Source organism: Meles meles, chromosome 1, assembly GCF_922984935.1.
Source record: "Meles meles chromosome 1, mMelMel3.1 paternal haplotype, whole genome shotgun sequence".
NCBI lineage: Eukaryota > Metazoa > Chordata > Mammalia > Carnivora > Mustelidae > Meles > Meles meles.
In genome coordinates, this window is record NC_060066.1 from 185,195,441 (window position 1) to 185,210,961 (window position 15,521).

The window sequence follows — 15,521 nt, forward strand, 5'->3', positions numbered from 1 at the left end:
CTCTCCTTCCCAGGGAGATTGGCAACCAGCCCCCATCCTTAGGGGCTTTCCAGAAGTCACCTCCTGAACATACTCAGGTGTGGCTGAAAAGGGCTTGTTAGAAATAACAAAAGACCCCTTTATTTCTCTCACCATTTAAGAAATTCCAAGAATTTGGGGAGCTCTGTGCCAGAAACAGGACAAAGACTGCATATGTATGTTTCTTATTAAAACCATGGTATCACAAGGAAATAGCAGGACAGAAAATAGGAGAATACAGACAATAAACATAAATACATGAAATTATTTTAGGTAGTGGTATGTGCTGGGTAAAGGGGAGAGTAATTAGACTGAGAATAGCTCTGTGGGGAATGAAGTACTTTTGCTAGGAGGTCAGTGAAGGCTTCTGAGGAATTGATATTTGAGATAAATATTGAGAAGGAATCAGATATGCAAAGCCCTGGGGACTGGAGGAGACTGAAGGTCAAAGAATAAGGCATAGCTTACTCACGAAGCAGAAAGAAAGCTGAAGCATGGCGAGAAGGGGATGGGGATGGGGGTTAAGATGCCGTCAAAGGTAGAAAAGGCCAGATGATGGGAGAACCTTCTAGACCATGCATGTGGTAAGGCGTTCAGATTTCAGAGAGCCCAGATCACACAGAGGAAATGGGAGGAACTGGATTTGAGCCAAGAATGAGATAAAAGCTCTAAGCCAAGCCCTGAATTAACACTGAGATTCCTGGCAGCCCAGGCAAAACTGTTTTCTGCCTCTATGCATTATTATGCTGTCCCAAGGTTAGCTACTCCCCAGGCCTTGGATGAGACACAGGGTATCATCCACCACTTTTCTCCCTCGACCCCAAGGATTTGGCTCTAATCTTGCCTATCTCCCAAAGTCTCTCCAGAAATGGTCCCCAGAGCCAAGGCAAAAGCAGCCTTACCCCCCAGGCCCCCACTGAATCAATGACATCGCCTTACTCATTGTTACTGCTGACTCAGGTCCAGGCAGAACCACAGCCTTACTGTACAATTCCTTCAGACTCTCCAGAATCAGATCTACTCCTAAAGAACAAAGATTTGCCTTCAGAACAGTCTCAGACCCACATCCCTTTGTGGAAGAATGCTTCCCTCCCTCAGCCACCTCTAGTTCTCTGCTCTGCCCCGGCAGTGCCGTCAGCCTCCCCCAGGGCCATGGGGACATGCCAAGGAGAGTGGTAGGCATGACAAACCAGTCCCCACCCGTTATGGCAGGTTCCCTCCTGTCCTGCAGGCTCCGACCGCTACCTGGAAAGCCGGGATGCCTCTCGACTGACTGGCCGGGACCCTTCCTCATGGACAGTGGAGGACGTGATGCAGTTTGTGCGGGAAGCTGACCCTCAGCTTGGACCCCATGCTGACCTCTTTCGCAAACACGTAGGTGCCCCTGCCTGACCTCTCCTGTGTCCACTGGGAGTCTTGCTTCCACAACTTGTAGACTCTTAGAGGTCCCTTTAAACTGAGCACAGGAGACACCCTGAAAACAGAGACAGAATCTTGTGTCTCAAGCAGCCCTCGTTGGGCACCGAATTCAGCCCACTCCTGTAGTATAGGCCTGACTTGGTCACATGCCTGCTGGGTGCATGGCCAGTGGGCTCAGGCCCAGGGGAAGGACTCTCCTCTTTTCCTAGAAGTGCTTGTTCTCCCATCGGCCTGCCTTGGCCTGAGAATCAGGGGGCTCAGCCCAACTCAGAGTCTCCGGCCAGGTAGCTCCCACTTTCCAGCCACGTCCGCCCCGGTCTTGTCCTTGCTCTTCTGTGAACCTCGAGCATCTCTTCAAGTGACCGTTTGGCTGGGTGACCAGGCACTGCTTCTGAACCCCCTGCAGTGACCATACTCCTGATCTGAGGAGCATTTCCCTGTAGCCCCCACTACTTGGTACTGTTCTGCCCTTTGGGCGCTCAGGCTGCCTTTCATAGATCATTTCAGTCTTTCATGCTGGTGGGTTTGGGGGTGCTTTGGGGTCAAGCCTAAAGATCTCACAGCTGCTCTGAGCCTAGCTCACACAGAGGGGCCCTGGCCACTCAGGAAGGAAGACAACTCACAGAGTAACAGTTGATGAGGGCCGGGGGTGGGGGGCTTACTGGAAGAGATGGAAGGGAGCCGGACCTCAGCGGCTGGAGGGTGGGGCCACGGCGTCAGGCAGCAGGGACAGGAAATCAGAGGAGCGCTGGGAAGGAGCACCTGCTGGGCTCAGTAGTAGGTGTGGGGGTGGGAGGGGCAGGGACCACAGAAGCTGTGGGGAGCGGGTTGGCTTTAGTGGTGCAGAACCTGCTGACGGGACCAGCCAGGCCTCTGACGGCCCTCCCCGCCCCCCCCCCCAGGAGATCGACGGCAAGGCCCTGCTCCTGCTGCGCAGCGACATGATGATGAAGTACATGGGACTGAAGCTGGGGCCCGCTCTCAAGCTCTCCTTCCACATTGACCGGCTGAAGCAGGGCAAGTTCTGAACCAGGAGGTGCAGTCTGGACACCTGTGGGGTCCGCCAGAGGGGGTCAGCATTCTCCCTGGAACAGGGAGCCAAGCAGCCCCCAGCTAGCGCCTTGGTGGACTTCAGGGCCGCCTCAGGACTCCGGAGGCTGTGTGAGCCGCCGCTGCTCCCCCTCTCTGCCATGATACGTCCTTCCATGAAGGACTGAGGAGGGGAGAGTGTGTGGCCCGGGGCTGGCGCTGCTCTTCCCCTCAGCCCGGCCTCGCCTCTGAGGTCCTTCTGTATTTATTTCTCAAGCCTGGTTGGCCTCTCACTGGGCGTTTAGACTGAACACCTCTCAGGTGATGGAGGAAGGGGCTGACTCCTGAGGCCTCAGAGGATAGGGCCCTGAATTAACACTTGGGCCCAGGCCCCCAGCCACCTGCTGGGCCCAGTGCGGCACCCCACTGCCCCCCAGCGCCTGCCACCTCCTCACAAGAGCTCCAGACTCCAGACTCGTGGTGCAAACCTCTACCTTTTTTAAAAAAAGATCTTTTCTTATTGTTTAAATTTATTGTTTCTGGCACTAGGGCAAGCTCCCCAGTACATACTTCTCTCACTCCAGACACTGGGTTTTGGGAGGAGAGAGTCTGTGCCACCCTGGTCCCAGAGACGTGTAGGCCCTTTACAAGGACATCGCCCGAAGGCACTTTCTCTGTGGGGTGGACAGATCCTTCAAGCCTTGACCATATAACTCAGCATAGGGAGGACAGAGTTCTGTCATGTTCCCCTCTTCCTCCGCTGGGCCTTTTGCCGCCCCGGGCCTCATCTGTGGGAATGGGAGTCCCCTGTCCCACACTGCCCCCCACCACAGCTCCTTGCCTGGGCCAGAACTACTGCCGAGGAAGGTTAGGCCCTGTGATTCTCAGCCACGAAGGCTATAAGGTGGATGGGAGGAAAGGGTTTGCAGGCTGGAATCTGGTTGTACCCTCACCTGTCCAAACGCTTCCTTTATAAGCAAGTCAGCAGCACAGCTGCCCCCGCTGCCATCCGGACTTCTTTTATGTCAATTTGTTTATAAATAAAAACCGATTTAGATGCCAGTGTGGTTTGAACCAGTCTACAGAGCACTGAACCTCCAATGGCAGATCACTCCCCATTTCTTGGCCCTATTTTCCTCATCCTTAAAGGAGGCATGTAGACAGGGTGATCCCCAGGGGTTCTTCTGATTCCAGCAAACCCTAAAAAGCAGGCTGGCTGCCAGATGCCCACTGGGAAGGCGGTGTGGAGTCCGTTCTCTGCCCTCAGGGGGCAGCGCTCTGGTACAGTGAGACAGGGAGCGTGGAAGCTGCGTGAAGCCTGAGCAGGAAGCAGTTTTTGGGTCAGCAGCCTCGAGAGCCACCATGACTGGGTTCATCCTCGTCGCCGTCTTCATGGGGTGAGGAGAGACACAGGCTTGCCCAGCTTGCGCCTACCTGGGGCCAGACATGCCAGGCCAGGGCCCCCAGACTCATCTCTGCTGGGAGAGGTGTGGAGAGAGCAGCGTGCAGGAAAATCTGTAATAACGGGCACTCTCGTATCACTGTGGGCCCCGTGAACTACTCCACAGGTATTAGAATCAGCTCATTAAATCTTCACAGCAAACCCATTTGATGGATGAGGATATGTAAGGTCAGCTCACAGGAAGCACGAAAGCAGGCGTTTGAAGCCAAGTGCTCTGACACCAAGGCCAAGGTGGAAGTTCTAGTCAGACTATTTATGGTGAGGCTTTGGGTGGGTTACTTCCCTTCTTTGTTTGGGCCCATGTGGCTCTGAGGGTTTCAGATGAGGAGACTTCTGAGCGTCCCACCAGCTCTCACCCTGGCTGGTGCCACCATGGTGACTAAGGGATAACGTCCTTTGCACATGACCCCTGTGAGGTTCTCACCACAGTGCCCATGATGTGGTTTGGGTCAGGACTGCCCAACCAGAGCAGGGCTCGGTTCTCCACAGATCCCCGGGCTGTGCCGATCCTCTGCAGGACTCCCAAAGAGGGCCTTACGGAACCCTGACAATAAACCTCTGGATGTGATCCTTACCCAAGAGACAGACGCGGGGCCTGAAGGACCAGAACGGGGGCCCTGCCCGACTTGGGGCAGGGCTGTGCCTGTGGAGCCGGCCAGCATTCCCCTAAGCCACGCCCCCGTCACCAGGAGCATGGTCCGCCAGCTTGCTTGTGCGGAGTTGTTTACGTGCGTTCTCTCAGGCCAGCCTCACCCTGCCCTGTGCAAGTGGGAGAACTAAAGCTGGGAGAGAGTTGAGGTACTTGGCCCCAAACTCCATAGCTAATTCAGGGTGCCTGCAACACCCTCCAGGGGGTCTGCTCCCAGATCCTGCTGACCGTTCAGACTCAAGACTTCCGCAGGCTACCCTGGGGGTGGCATTCACCTTGATGGCTGTCAGAAACTCCTGCAGAGCCCGCTGCCATTCAGGGGACAGCTCGGGTGCAAGGAGATGGGACATAGCAGGGAGCAGAGGGCTTCACCTTGGCTTCGCATCAGTGTGCCGGGAGGGAGCAATAATTCCCTGGTTCGTAGGCGTCATGACTCCGTAGGCGTCGCTTCCGGGTCCCTGCAAGGGCCACGCCCCATGGAGCCTGCGCACTAAGGAGGCCCAGAGCTGTGGCTTTTAAGCTCTGCTCCTAGTCCTGATGATTCACAGCTCAGGTTCATCCTCACCATACGCAACATTGCCTTGAAACACTTGACATTCCACTTTCATCTGTTTTTCAAGGGAACAGAACTAGAAAGGTAACCAAATGTCAGATTCTGTAGGAGGGGAAAGGATTCGCTACCTCTTCACTCTTACTGCCCTGACTCCTGGGGTCAGAACTGAATGTCTTCTCAGGAGGGGGAAAAAAAAACTTTTGAAATTATTTCCCACAGCCAAGCCTTCAAATAGTGACCCACAGTCATCCAGAGAAGCTGAAGGGGCCTGTGGCAGGCCCGAGAGCACCAGCCGCGGCGCAGGGGAGACCACTCTGAAGCCCCACAGTCCAGCCCCTCACAAAATGGGAAGGCATCTGGGACTGGGGGACAGACGCCCCCCGGCACCAGCTTCACATGCCCCCCCAATACTGTGACAAGGAGAGGATGTTGACTCCAGCGCTGAGGAATATCAGGAAGCCCACGTGCTTGAGGAGATGACAGAAGAATCCAGGCTCTACTTAGGTGCCACCGGCGATCTCTGCAGGCTGTGGCTCTGATGATCCAGGTGGACATGGTGTCTGTCCTCACACTGATGCCACCATCCCTCCTCAGGAAGAGCTGGAAGGTGGCCCCCGCCTCGTCCCCACAACCGAAACTAAAAACTTGAAGAACCTTCCTGTCTTGGCGAGGCCAGACACCCCTCTCCTCACCGTCCCTCACCTTTTTGCAGCCTCCTTACCCCGACATCCCAGTCACCCCATTAATCAGGGAGGCTCCACAGCTGGAAACCTGCAGTCCAGGGACCATGACCACCAAGGTTCACAACTCCATTTATGCCCCGCCTGCAACACGAAAGCCACTGAGGGTGCTTCCAGGAGCCCACAGCTGACAAGTCCCAGTGTAAAGACACTAGACCCAAGACACCTATGGGTGGCTGGGACTAGACCCTGGCAAAGATCGGTGGGAATCAACAGGCAGATGCCCATAGGCCAGGGGTGGGCTCAAGACAGGCAGGAGCGCCATGGGGCCCAAATGGCAAAGGCACCGTCCACACCACTTCTCCCCCCAAGTTCCAGAGTTTGCTCTCCTGACCGCTCCCACACGAGGGCTGAGCTCAGTCCCCACCGCTGCCCCAGCACTCTGCTCCTCGGCTGGCCTCCCAGGGCAATTCACGCAGACATCCATCCTTGACGTGGTTTCAGGGATTGTGGCCACGTGGGGCCACAAAAGTGGACATCCCTCTCCTCCCTCTTCTTTGGGTCCGCCTCACATTCTTAACTTTAAGTTCGAGAGTTGTTTCCCTCTGGCACAAAGCAGAGTTTGTCAGGAAGGTCACGGACATCCAGTGAGGGGATAAAGGGACTGCTTACCCCGTAACACTGAGCCTGTGTCTGCCCCTGCCCAGTGGCCTGTTAGAAAGCCTGATGCCCTAAATAACCCAGTTACACTGCAGTACGTTTCAGTATTTGAAATGTTATTGTGTAAATGTATTTGGTGCCTTCCAGTGACCGTTTCCACCCCTCCCTGCAGAAGGAAGGGGAACTAACATGCATTTCACATGTGCTGGTTAAAGGTCCCAGGGACACATGCAATTCGGGGGTTTGAGGACACTCCCAATAGGAGTGGGAGGAGTGTGGGCGGTCAGATCAGCGTGAAAAGCCTGGTGCACAAGGCGGCCTGACAGCAAGGCCTCAAGAAGGGAGTCCTGTTCTCTGGGGGTGCTTACATGCCTGGTCTGTTGGGGCCTCTCTCCTGACCAGCCATTTCGGGCAACTCAACCCAACTGCATTCCACCTGCCTTCTTGGGCAGCTACAGCCCCCGCCTTGGGGTAGCTCTGAGAGTGGCCCGTGATGGCCGGGGCTGAACAGGCCTGAAGAGGAATGGGGGGAATGCATGGGAATCTCGCAGCCTCCTCCTCCTCACTGCCTCTCCCAGAGCAGCACCCCAGTCCAGGCTCTCTCTGCCTCGTCCCTAAGAGCAACAGAACTCCCTTGGCCTCTGCAGGTTGGCTGCCCAGAGGAGGGGGCAGTCCCCATGGCCCAGCAGCTTCCCCAGCCTGAAGCATCTGCCTCTGCCCTCCCTCCTCCCTCCCTGCCTCAGGACTTCCAGAAGGACCTAAGCTCCCTGCATCTGCCTAAGGAAACCATTTCTCCAAGTCCCCTCCCCCACCCAAGAGCGGATTTCTGTGTTAACAAAGGCTGTGTATCACCCATGTCCCCGTCCCTGTCAAACAGCAGGCGACAGCCCTGTCCTTGAAAAGGATGGCAGCTCAGGGCTCCTCTGGCCGGTAACCTCCGTCGCGGGCACAGAGCCAGGCCTGCTGCCCGGGGCAGCCCCGAGACCAACCATGTGTGCTCAAATTCATCCTGGGAGTGTCGGGGCTGTCAGTGCTCAGTGGAGCCTGGGTTTGGTGACCGAAGGGGAAGGTGGGGATTTGTGGCACCAGAGGCCTTGTGTGGCCTTGGGGGCCAGGAGAGACATTACAGAAGGAGGAAGTGTGTCCTTGGCCCCTGGACTCCGGAGCAGCCCAGAGGGAGCCACACAGCCAAGCTGTAGTGTGTGTCTCTACCTTGGGATAGGAATAGGAATAGGATTGACTTCCCAGCCCTGGGCCTCAGCCCAGCCAAGAAGGCATTGTTGACTCCCGTGAGATCACAGAGGTGGTTGCACAGGCCCCGCCCACTTCTCCTGAAGCTTCGGTTCTCCTGCCAGGCCCCCAGGGGACCCCCCCTTCCAGGGAGCTGCTGGTCAAGGGTCAGGGGTCCGTGGGAGCTGAGGGTTGGCATCTCCCACGCTCCCCCAGCAACCATCAGGATATGAGGGTCACAGGCCTCCCTTTTCCTCCTGTTCCTGCTTGTCCGGAAGGCCCCCACCCCAGCCGCACTGGTCCCCAGGCCCTGACTATCTCAAGGAGCCAAACTGAAAAGATGCAGGCCAGTGGTCGCTGCCCCACAGAGCGGAGGCCTGGTGTGTGGGGGTGAGTGGAGGGGCTGCTGGTTGCCAAGGGCACACAGTCAGGCATGAGGCCCCCGGCCCAGCAGAAGGGGGTGTACTAAATGGCACTGGCTCGGCACTTCCTCACTTCTGCTCTCTGGACTGTGTCTAGACCAGACCATGAGCCTCCTCAAATTAGCTGTAGACGTGCAAAGGCCATTTTTCTGGGGAAGGGTCTAAAGCCTTCATCTGTCAGGGGTCCTCTGCTCTAAAACCCTCCGGCTAGCCCTGCCTGGTTCAAAGCCTCTGCTAGGCTCACACCAGCTCGGACCGGGCGAGAAGCAGCAGCAGAGTGGCTGCTGCCAGTCCTCAGAGCCCTGGGTGACGGCTTCCTCACCGAAGGCCCCTAAAAAAGGCTTCCCTGGGGCCTGGAGGCAGCAGTCATCTCTGATGGGCAGGAAATCCAAAGCGTTTCCTCCCTCCTGTGGACTGGTCATGGGGGAAGACAGGAGGCCTAGGGCCCAGAAAGGGAAGTGGCAGGGCCCTCAGACCTGAGTCCTGGGCCCCTCTGCCCCTCTTGAGACACATTCCCCTCGGTCTTCCCTTCTGTGGAATGGAGGGGCAGGCCCCCAGGCTCTGTTGTCCACCTCAGCGCTGACTCCCCTCTTTCCTGTCCTAGGCCTTGGGTTGGTGGCAGGCGCCTTCAGCTGGCCCTCTACCCTTCCTCCCTCTCTCTGGCTCTGCCCAGCCCCTGCCCATCTGTGAACCTCCCAGGAGCCTCGGCACCCCCTGAGTCCCCTGGGAGGCCCCGGGAGGAACAGCGGTCCGTGAGGACTCCCAGAAGCCCTTCTGAGGGAGAGCTCTCCAGAGACCCCCCAGGAAGAGATCCCAGCAAACCCAGGTGCAGGAGCCCCTCATGGAGCCCCCAGGCAAGCAGCCCCCACAGGAGTCCCCGCCCGAGGACCCAGGCCCCAAGACCGCCCCCAGCACGCACATTCTCTACGTGGACCACCTGAACCCCCAGTTCTCGGTGCCTGTGCTCGCCTGCCTGCTGCGGGACACGCTGGAGCGGCTGGAGCTGCCGGTGGCGCGCGAGCACATCGAGGTGGTGAGGCGCCCGCGGAAGGCCTATGCGCTGGTGCAGGTGACGGCCCACGAGGCCACTCTGGCTGCCCTCCCCTGGCGCCTGCAAGCGGCCCTGGAGGAGCACCAGATCCCCAAGGAGCTGGCGGCCCGCGGGAAGGAGCTGGTGCTGGGTGAGGGCCCAGGGCCCTCGAGCGGCAAGGAGGTAAGTGAGGCTGGCCCGGAGCACCCCGGCCAGGGAGCCCCAGAGCCTCGGGGAGCGGGAGCGGGAGCGGGAGAAGCCTGGGCCAAGATGGCCTGTGCTGGAGGCGCAGGGCAGGGGGCGGAGGTGTGTGTCTGAGGGCTCAGGAACAGATGGGCAGACTGGCTGGCAACTGCTGACTGCTGTCTGCTCACTCCCAGAAGCAGCTGCCGCTTACAGTTCGTCTCCAGCCTGGAAGCTCAGGAATGAATGAAGGCCAAAGTGTGGGGCCTCCTCCCTGGGTCCTTCTGAATTCCATCCTCCAGGTCTGGGCCAGCCAGGGCCTTTCCTCCTCGGCCCCCCTCATTCCTGCAGTTGACAACATCAGTGTCCGCTCCGGGCCAGGCAACAAAGCAGAGAGCAAAGGCATGGCCCTGCCCTTCGGGGGGTCCGGCTCTCTGAGCAGAGCCAGGCACAGCCAGTCACTAAGTTGCGGGCTGCGGGGACAACTGCACAGAAGAGCTGAAATCCCAGCTGGGATTTAGGGAATGGAAGGACGTTCTAGGCAGGGGGACACGGTGAGGGGGGTGACGGCCCATCTGCAGAACGGCAAGCCATTTGGGGCCCCCGGAGTTTCTGCTGAAGGCTGTGAGGAGCTAAGGGGAAAAGCTGGGCCAGAGGGCGGGGTCCGGGCCCCCAAGGGCCGCAAGACCAAAGCAGAGGAGGGAGGGTGTGGGGGGGTGCGGCACGGTGGCCTCCATGGGGGATGGAAGGGAGCACCAACTCACTGCGGCTATGGCTGGGCCCTCGTGAGACAGGTGGTCTTGGTTTTCCTTTTCTTTGGGGATGAAAACTCTGTGGTGTTTAAATTGTTGCAGAACTGAGCAGCTCTGTGACTGACATTTCAAGACCTGTGAGCCTGACTTCATGTTTGTGTGACCATTTCCTCATGTTTCTGATAAGCTGTCTTCTCTGGGAGGCATGGGGCTGGTAGGGATGGGCCCCCACGGCGCCCCCAGCCGCAGAAGCCACTGAGGGAGACTGGAAGGCAGCAAGGAGCCAGGGACCTCCGCAGAAAGCCCAGTAAGGGGGCAGTGAGAGTCATCCTGCCTCCAGGGTCAGCAAGGGGAGTGGATGGGATGGGAGGAGCCTGGAGGTGGGGAGGCAGTGATGAGGCCCAGACCTGGGCCGGTGGCCACAAGCCTGCTCATGCGCAAAGCCCAGGAACAGCGCAGAAACCATGGAAGGGGTCTCAGGAGGGCTGGAAGAGGGCTGAGATTCAGGAGGACTGGTCAGTGGTCTAGAAAGCGACAGGCAGGCGTTTCAGGGAGACCAGGAAGGGCATGGGTTTCTGGAATCCCGCCTCATGATTCAGAGACCTGTCACAGCGGACCTCAGGTGCTGAGATACGTCCTGTTGTGATCTGGCCCCGGGACTCAGAGGCCTGTCTGTAACTGAGAGGGAAGACATTGGCCACAGCAGCTCCAGCTCCCAGCCCTGGGAAGGAGAGCGTGTCAGACCCGCCATGCTTCCCACCACCCGGCAGGAGGGAGCAGTGGTGGTTCAAGTCCTTGGCTCGGCGGGTTTACCTCATTGGCCCAGGACGGTTGGCAGAATTAGGCCCCTCCCCTGGGCGGGGCATCGGGGTGCCTGAGTGTGTGGGCCCCAGGCGGAAGGAGGTGTCCTGTCTCTCTCGCTGCCAGGCTCGGGGCTTCTGACTCTCGGTCCCCGTCCCTGCAGGAGGAGGACAGCGGCCCAAGTCCCCGCTCCAACCCCAGCCCCGCCCACAGCACCCCAGCGCGGGCCCGGCGGGTGTCCCGGGGCCAGCCCGGCGGCACGCGCTCCGACAGCGCCATCGTGCGCCAGGAGATCGAGGGCCAGGAGCGCCTCTTCCAGGGTGCCTTCCTGGGCAATGAGACGCGCAGCGTGGAGTTCAAGCGCGGGGGCGGCGAGTACCTGAGCCTCGCCTTCAAGCACCACCTGCGGCGCTACGTGTGCGCCTTCCTCAACAGCGAGGGCGGCAGCCTGTTCGTGGGCGTCGAGGACAGCGGCCTGGTGCAGGGCGTCCGCTGCGGCCACCGCGACGAGGACCGCGTGCGCCTGCTAGTGGACTCCATCCTGCAGGGCTTCCAGCCCCAGGTCTTCCCCGACGCCTACACGCTCTCCTTCATCCCCGTGGTCAGCGCCTCGGCCGGCAGCACTCCCCTCAAGGTGAGCCGCCGCAGGGACGGTCTGGGGTCTGTCTGGTCCCTGGCCCTCAGCGAGGGACGGCCAACCTCTCCTCCGCTGGCTGGGCGGGGCCGAGGGCAGGGGCACTGGGGGGAGCGACCGGAGCAGAGGCGGGAAGCACACCCCCCCGCACCAGGCTGCCCCCAGGAGTGAGTGATGTGGGATGTGGGGGCCACGGTGCCTACCAGAGCAGCTGTCGCCCTTACCAAGGTGATCCGCCTGAGCGTGCACGCCCCCAGGGCCCAGGCCGAGCCGCAGCTCTATGAGACCGACCAGGGGGAGGTGTTCCTGCGGCGGGACGGGAGCATCCAGGGCCCGCTGTCTGGCCACGCCATCCAGGAGTGGTGCAGGCAGGTGAGTGCCCGGGCGGGGGCCACTCACTGCGCGGTCAGGGGCATGCCATCAGCTCTCCCCCCCACCATGTCCCCACCACCCTGCCGTACTCCATCACCAGGGAGAACACCCCCAGCGGCTGTGTGCCAGCCCCCACCACGTGGCTGGGAGAGCTGGGACAGTGTCCTATGGTTCGGGTTGAAGACCATCCCGAAGCCTTTGTGGGGAGCCCCTTATGATGTGGAGGCACTAAGTGCTAGACACGGTCCCAAGAAAAAGCCTCTTCCAGAGGGCCACACCAGGTGGCCCGGAAGCAGGGCAGGGCAAGGACACAGCAGAGGATGGGTCAGCCCGGGCTCTGGGATGCTGGTAGGCCTCAGGTCAGTCGACTTCCCTCGGACTTGTCAGGGGCGGCTGCACAGGCGGGGGCCTGGCTCCCAGTGGCCTCCAGTAGCTCCCGCTCCCTGGGCCCTTCTGGGTCTCCTCTTCCTGGGTCCGTTGGACCCCAGCAGAGGGGGTGTGGCCCCGGGCAGAGGGGGCACGGCCCGGGCGGCCCCAGCGTGGACCTCTGCCTCTGTGGCCCCCGCAGAAGTGGGCAGCCGAGCTGAGCAAGCTGGAGCAGAGGCTGAAGGCGCTGACGGCGGAGAAGGAGCAGCTCCAGCAGCAGCTGCAGCAGCGCGCGCCCGTCTCCTGCACCTGCTGCGTCCTGTGAGCACCCGGTGAGTGTGCGGGCCGCAGGGCTGGCTCCACCGGCAAACACGGGACCGCCTCTTTTTGAGCCCAAGGTCTCCCTTCAGAGCTGTGTGGGCTGCTCAGAGGCAGATTCGAGCAGAACAGCACGTCCGTCCTCGCTCCTTCAACAACTGCCCGAGCGGGCTTCGATCCGGAGCAGGCCCCGGTCTATGAAGCTGAGAAACGACTCTTAGCCTGATCCCCAAGGAACCTTACTTCCAGAAAGAACTGGTAAAAGCTCGGCCAGAGCCCTCCTAGGGCCGAGCTGTCAGGGACTGCACTACTTCCTCAGATGCCCATTTTGCCCAGGCTGGGGTCTCTGACCCAGCGGCGAGACAGGCCAGAAAGGATGTGTTCTCTTGGGAAAGCGCTTCTGCAGATGGCCAGACACATACAAGTCACCGTGGCTATGGGGCAGACAGGCCACCACCCTGCAACCCCCACCCTGGGCTTGCTGGAATTTATGATTATCAATAAATTACATGCACCTGTGGCAAGGATGGTTCTTTCTAGGCCTTTCAGTCAGCCAGCTGGATGCAGCTGCGTCCTGAGTCCCATGCCCAGCCCATCTCTCTGTCCAAGAGGCTGAGCCAGTCAGAGGTTCCTCCCACCCAGAGCTGTGGGGCCCAGACAGTTGAAATCTGTTCTAGCTCAGCCTTAAAGACCAGGTCCCTTGGGGGTAAACTGCTACCTTTTTGTTCAGTTCCTCGTCTAGGAGACAGTAAAATGGACAGGAAGCAGGGGCACTCAGTCATCATCACCCTGACAGTGTGCCTCCCCAGCACCCACCAGCACCTGCATAGGGTGTGACCTCCAGCCCAAGCACCCTCCCGCCACTGGTGAGGACTTCTGCTCTGGCCATTCCCCTCATCTCCACCAGCAAAAACAGACACACTCGAGCCAGTGTCTGATCATGCCATGCTGGGCTCAAAGCCCTGCAAGAGCTCCCCATTTCATCAGTAGCAAAGTCCGAACAGCAGCCTACACAGTTCTGCACAACCTGGCCCATCTGACCTCAGCCCCTTCTGTCCCTTGAGCAGGTGTGCCCTGCTACAGTGACCAACTGTTTCCTGGACACACCTGCCGCAGGGCCTTTGCACTGGTTGCTTCCCTACCTGAAAGGCCACTCCCCCAGAGCTGCAGGATGGTTTCTTCTGAGCTCCACCTCCGAGTGGAGGGGATAGCCAGTTCTCTACCAGCCCTACTGCACATAACACCTCCCTCCCCTACTTTCCTGCTTACAGCCTCGCCACACTCCGTCGCTTTCCTTGCTGTCCCCTCCCTGCAGTAGAATGCACCCTTCCGGGGGTAGGGATTTGGGACACTCTGCTTCGGGTCTGAGCCACTAGAAAACCATGGAACCCGGTCAAATGGGGCATTTCCCAGGAGGGCCCACAACACACCTGCACAGACCTGCTCTCCCTCATTGGTCTGAAGGTCCTTGGCCGCATCCACGGAGTAGATGGAGCAGCTCTGGCCCCACAGCCCCTCGTTCGTCAGCCAGGAGACCCCGCCTGTGTGTTTCAGCTGCTCGGCGACTTGCTCATCCCACTTACCCACAAGCTAATAAGGGAGGCCTCTCTCGTGACATGTTACCTACCCAAGTCCTGCTCCTCATCCACTGGGCCCCTCGGTCACCTAAACATAGGGCCAGAACCAAGTTTTCAGAGGCTCCGTGAGAACCGCACAGAGGATGTGCTGCTGAGGAAGTCATGGGGGGCCAATTGTGGGCAATTTCCGTGTGCCCGGCACAGGCCAGATGCTGGTCTGGGCAGTGCAATCCTTGGAAGTGCCCTTCCTGGGACACAGCCGATGGCGACAAAGAGCCGCCGTGTTGCTGAGCTGCTCCAGGCTGCTAAGCCTGGCCCGGACCAGCTGGCTTGAAGGGCTCTGGTCCCCGGGCCGCAGCCTAGGGTGCAGGGCCGCTCAGGCTCCGCCAGCCCAGGAGAGCCAGCAGGATCCCTTCTCCACAATGTCATCCAAGTGGCCAGCACTTAGCAACAGGTCAGCAGAGGCTACGTGACCTCTGCAAACCATCCCACACACAACCGAGTCCTCAACCGTCGTAGGGAGCGCTGCGGTCACCCTCCTCAGCGCCCTCAGTTTGGGGAATGGCTCATACAGAAACGACTTAGACTATACGACCAGCTGGGAATGGTGGTTAGAACCCACCCCATTAGCCGCATTCCAGGTAGCAAGACAGGCATGAAGAGCCCTGCGAGGGACCCATTTTACTTCGGTCCACGAGAAGCGGAGACACAGGGGGGCTCGCTCGCTCTTGCTGGGTCAGGGTGGGCACCCCAGCCTCTGGGCCCCAGTGCGGATGGCGGCCTTGAGCCACAAGCACAGGCACACAGGGAAGCCCACTTCTTCTCCAGATCCCCCTGACAGGGAAGCTGGGCTAAACGCTGAGAGAGAAACATTTTTCTCCCCGCCCCGGTTTCTCCAATGTCTGTGAGGAAAGGCAGTTGACCACGGACAGACAACCCAGCCTGAGCCTCCACCTTGGACTGAACGGAGCTGGCTCACGAGGAGGTGAGCTCGGCGGCCAGAGGGTGGGTGGGTGGGTGTCCACGGCAGCAATGGGCCCCTCACTCTGGGGAGAAAGCCCTTGGGACGCCGCCCTGGACACACAAGCCCGGGGGGACGGGAGGACCAGCGGTGGAGAAAGTGGTCCTGCTGGCTGACAGCGGTCGGTCCGCCGCTCCCGGGTCACATGTATGAGGGGCCACATCCATGGCCAGCAGGAGGAGGGACCCCATGAATAACATGCGCCACCCCCCCAAGACCAAGCAGCCCCCACGCTTCTTTGCATCTCTCTATATTGGGATTCTAAATTTGAAGCCGTCGGGGGGGAAATTCTGGTTTCCCACGAAAAGGAAAGCCTCCTCTCAGGTTCTGTGCAGACGATGGGCT

The 15,521-nt window shown here is 59.6% G+C and overlaps 2 protein-coding genes across 17 annotated transcripts in view; both read left to right on the plus strand.

Moving 5' to 3' along the window:
* The window catches only part of SCMH1 (Scm polycomb group protein homolog 1), a 182,533-nt gene extending 179,538 nt beyond the window's left edge, over positions 1-2,995 (plus strand). For 12 of the 13 annotated variants that reach the window (XM_046005959.1, XM_046005952.1, XM_046006008.1 and 9 more), the window contains 2 exons: positions 1,250-1,392; positions 2,340-2,995. In XM_046005959.1, the coding sequence (XP_045861915.1) occupies positions 1,250-1,392; positions 2,340-2,465 (269 nt within the window). In that variant the 3' untranslated portion in view covers positions 2,466-2,995. Of the gene's footprint in view, positions 1-1,230; positions 1,393-2,339 lie in introns of all 13 variants that reach the window. The other variant, XM_046005993.1, reaches the window with a different exon arrangement.
* A 3,544-nt stretch (positions 2,996-6,539) lies between these two features.
* On the plus strand, positions 6,540-15,517 carry SLFNL1 (schlafen like 1). Of its 4 annotated transcripts, XR_006820053.1 has the most exons (6): positions 6,540-9,335; positions 11,052-11,522; positions 11,751-11,894; positions 12,463-12,592; positions 15,070-15,140; positions 15,501-15,517. XR_006820053.1 is itself a non-coding variant. In XM_046017411.1 (5 exons), the coding sequence occupies exons 1-4, from the start codon at positions 8,964-8,966 to the stop codon at positions 12,583-12,585; spliced, it is 1,110 nt and encodes a 369-aa protein (XP_045873367.1). In that variant the 5' UTR covers positions 6,540-8,963; the 3' UTR covers positions 12,586-12,592; positions 14,984-15,078. The 4 variants fall into 4 exon arrangements, 3 of the variants coding, with proteins under 3 accessions (XP_045873367.1, XP_045872210.1, XP_045874063.1); XM_046017411.1 differs by lacking the exon at positions 15,501-15,517 and having other exon boundaries at positions 14,984-15,078; XM_046016254.1 differs by lacking the exons at positions 15,070-15,140; positions 15,501-15,517 and having other exon boundaries at positions 12,463-13,098.
* Positions 15,518-15,521: the final 4 nt, after the last annotated feature.

Excerpts from the sequence above, each read along its gene's own strand:
- SLFNL1 (XM_046017411.1), top strand. The coding sequence starts at position 8,964 with ATGGAGCCCCCAGGCAAGCAGCCCCCACAGGAGTCCCCGCCCGAGGAC. Across the intron at positions 9,336-11,051 it reads GGCCCTCGAGCGGCAAGGAG|GAGGAGGACAGCGGCCCAAG; the intron begins GTAAGTGAGGCT and ends CCGTCCCTGCAG. Across the intron at positions 11,895-12,462 it reads TCCAGGAGTGGTGCAGGCAG|AAGTGGGCAGCCGAGCTGAG; the intron begins GTGAGTGCCCGG and ends TGGCCCCCGCAG.